This window comes from Triticum dicoccoides, chromosome 3A (genome assembly GCF_002162155.2).
Source record: "Triticum dicoccoides isolate Atlit2015 ecotype Zavitan chromosome 3A, WEW_v2.0, whole genome shotgun sequence".
Taxonomy (NCBI): domain Eukaryota; kingdom Viridiplantae; phylum Streptophyta; class Magnoliopsida; order Poales; family Poaceae; genus Triticum; species Triticum dicoccoides.
The window spans coordinates 623560817-623564012 of record NC_041384.1 but is presented as its reverse complement, the minus strand read 5'-3'; the positions used below and the strand labels follow the sequence as shown (position 1 = coordinate 623564012).

General features: G+C 48.1%; 1 protein-coding gene across 1 annotated transcript; it reads right to left on the bottom strand.

Moving 5' to 3' along the window:
* Positions 1-1340: 1340 nt before the first annotated feature.
* On the bottom strand, positions 1341-2234 carry LOC119272349 (acidic endochitinase SE2-like). The gene has a single exon (XM_037553856.1). The coding sequence runs from the start codon at positions 2232-2234 to the stop codon at positions 1341-1343; it is 894 nt and encodes a 297-aa protein (XP_037409753.1).
* Between the last annotated feature and the right edge of the window lie 962 nt (positions 2235-3196).

Genomic DNA, 3196 nt, shown 5'->3' with positions numbered 1-3196 from the left:
CTACGCACTCATGGATTCATTCCTTCGACAACTGATACTTCGCTATTCATGTTTTAGCGACCGAGTTTGACCATGTACCTCCTTATGTACGCGGATGATATTGTCCTGGTTAGCTCCTCTCCGACGACAGCTGATGCTCTTGTGACTGTGCTTGGTCGTGATTTCGCAGTTAAGGATTTGAGAAAACTTCATTTCTTTCTGGGTATTGAAGTCGCTCATCAGTCTCGTGGCAGTTTGGCTCTCACCCAGAAGAAGTACTCTCTTGATCTCTTGAGTCATGCTGCTATGCTCAAGTGCAAGACTTCACCTACACCCATGTCCTCCACCGACAAACTTTCAACTGATGATGGTACTCTTCTATCTCCTGTGGATGCTACTAAGTACAGGAGTATCGTTAGTGGCCTGCAATATCTGACGATCACGCATACTGTTCTCTCCTTTGCGGTTAACAGGGTGTGCCAATATCTTCATGCACCTACTGATGTGCAATGGTCTGCTGTGAAGCGCATACTGCGCTATGTGCGTCTCACTGTCTCCTTTGGTCTTCACCTGCGCCCCGGTTCCTCCGGAGTTCTTTCTGCATTCTCGGATGCTGATTGGGCTGGATGTCTAGATGACAGGCGATCTACAGGGGGACATGCTGTGTTCTTGGGGCCTAATAATATCGCCTGGAGTGCACGCAAGCAAGCCACTATTTCCCGCAGCAGCACAGAGGCCGAGTACAAGTCAGTTGCCAATGCAACTGCCGAACTCATATGGATTGAGTCCCTACTTCGAGAGCTAGGAGTTGCTCAGCCACATCCTTCGGTCCTTTGGTATGACAACATCGGTGCTACGTTTCTGTCAGCAAACCCGGTGTTCCATACACGAACCAAATACATTGAGATTGACTATCATTTTGTGAGAGAACGTGTCGTATAGAAGCTACTACAAGTCAGGTTTATCTCTTCAAAAGATCAACTTGCAGACATCTTCACCAAGCCTCTACCTTCTCCCATGTTTGAGGCCTGTAGGCGCAATCTCAACCTCCTAGATGCTTCAGGAGTGAGTTGAGATTGAGGGAGGGTGTTAGACTTTGTATTGTAGTCTTACTGTGTAATCCATACCGTATTGGTATAGGACTTGTATGACACCATTATATATATGTGATAGGCCATCCCATAGAGGGACGAACCAGTTCCCCCAAAACCTTTGTTTTACATCCAGTAACAAATTTGAGATATGGACAAAGAATATCCACACACAAATACATAAGCACAAAGATGAAAAGACCAAAGAACATGGTACTTACAAAGATACCCACATGCAACACACTGCTCGGGCGAACATATTAGTGAGAATCACACGTCGCTCTTGATGGCGGAGCTGTAGCCCGTGCGGTCGTCATAGAACTTGGACCATAGCATGACACCACCGTACTTTGGAGAGCCCTTGATGAGCGGCAGCACACGTGAGGTGAGCTCTCCGGCAGGGACAAACCCCGTGCCTGCCGCGTCCTTGGAGGCTGGCAACCCCAGGAAGATCTTCACGGCCGGCACCGACTCCCACTTCTTCCACGCATCCATGAATGCCCCGCGTCCCGCACTGAACTGGCATTCCTCGTTGTTGTAGAACTGCACCCACACAAAGTCAAACAGTCCCGTGTTGATCGCACCGCTGTCCCATTCATCCGGGAATGGGCACTGCGGAGCCGCGCTCAGCAAGACGGTCTTGCCTCCGTTCTTTCCCAAATTCTTCAGGTCAGTGGCAAGATCGTTCCAGAACTTGGCGCTGCCTTGCTCGATGTCAAAGTCAATGCCGTCGAGCATGACATCGCCGAGGGGACCTGACGAGGACGCACCACCCAGGTAGTTGTTCCAGAGGTACATGGCAACTTGCCGTGCGTCGCCGGGGGACGAGAGACCGTAACTACCGTCACCACCGCCGATGGAGAGCAGGACTTTCACGCCGCGGCTCTGGCACTCTTTGATGTCCTTGCTCTGGCTTCTGCATCCACCGGAGGAAGGGTCGCAGTGGCTGGCAAGGTTCAGCTGCGGCGTCTGGCTCTTGCCGAATTTCGGGAGAAAAGCGAGGATGACGAACTCATAGTTCCCAGACGCGCACGTCTCAGCCAACGATGCCTCACCGTCGTTCTGGCCCCAGTACACGGCGATACTGCCAGCATGACACGTGGCAAGGAGTGCCACGAAGAGGGTGGCAGTGAGCTGGAAAGGGGTGAGAGAACGGCTCGCCATTGTTGGGATCAATCTGCGTGTGCCTGTGCAAGTAGCCTAGTACAGGACGGTGGAGACTAGTGAGGACTTATCTGTGTTTTGCGTTGTGATTACTATTGCGTATGTTTGGATTTTATAGTGTCTTGAAGGAGCGTCATGGACGCTTTTTTAGTGGCTTTCGTGCCGTCTCACGTCCGCTTCTGCATCTGGATTTAATTAACTATATATGGTAGTAGAGTGGTTACGGTTAAGTAAAGTTGAGGGTAGAAAATTTCCGCTTGCGGTGGGTTGTTTCCTTGCTTAATTTACTCGGACAGATTAGTGAAACGGACTGCGTTCAAATCGCAAATGCTGCACCGTACTCAACGAAACTCCTCTGTTTCCTGTGCCGGTAGAGTGCCGGACAGAACGTATATGCAGCTTCAAGCACCCTCGACGGTCATTGACAGCTTTGTAAAAGGAGTAAAATGCATCGGCGGTCGGCGGTCATCGTGCTTTGTCGAAAATTCACTTTGATCATTATACTCCAGAATACAGTCAATATACTCTCTCCGTCCTATAATATAAAAACGTTTTAATACTAGTGTAGTGCCAAAAACGTTTTTATATTATGGGATAGAGGAAGTATATGCTTTTAGATGATTATACTCGGCGATCATATAATCACTGAAATGCGTATATAGTGACTAAAGTAAGCTTTCGACACAAGTATGACACCAGATGCATTTTACTCTAAAAAAAATTGAACTTGAGGCAAAAGATTTGCTCGATGCAGTAAATAAGAAAGAAATTGACATAGTAGATCATGCGGAAAAAATTTGAAGAAAAGACTTTCCTCGGAAAAATATGGCCCAAGCATCGATGACATATTTTTTACGCATTCCTCTTTCATGTACCATGTGTGCCCTAGCCAAACTTTAATCATGTGCCATATTTTTTGACATTCTTTTGCATAAGGAGCAGAGACAACAAATACAGGCCAC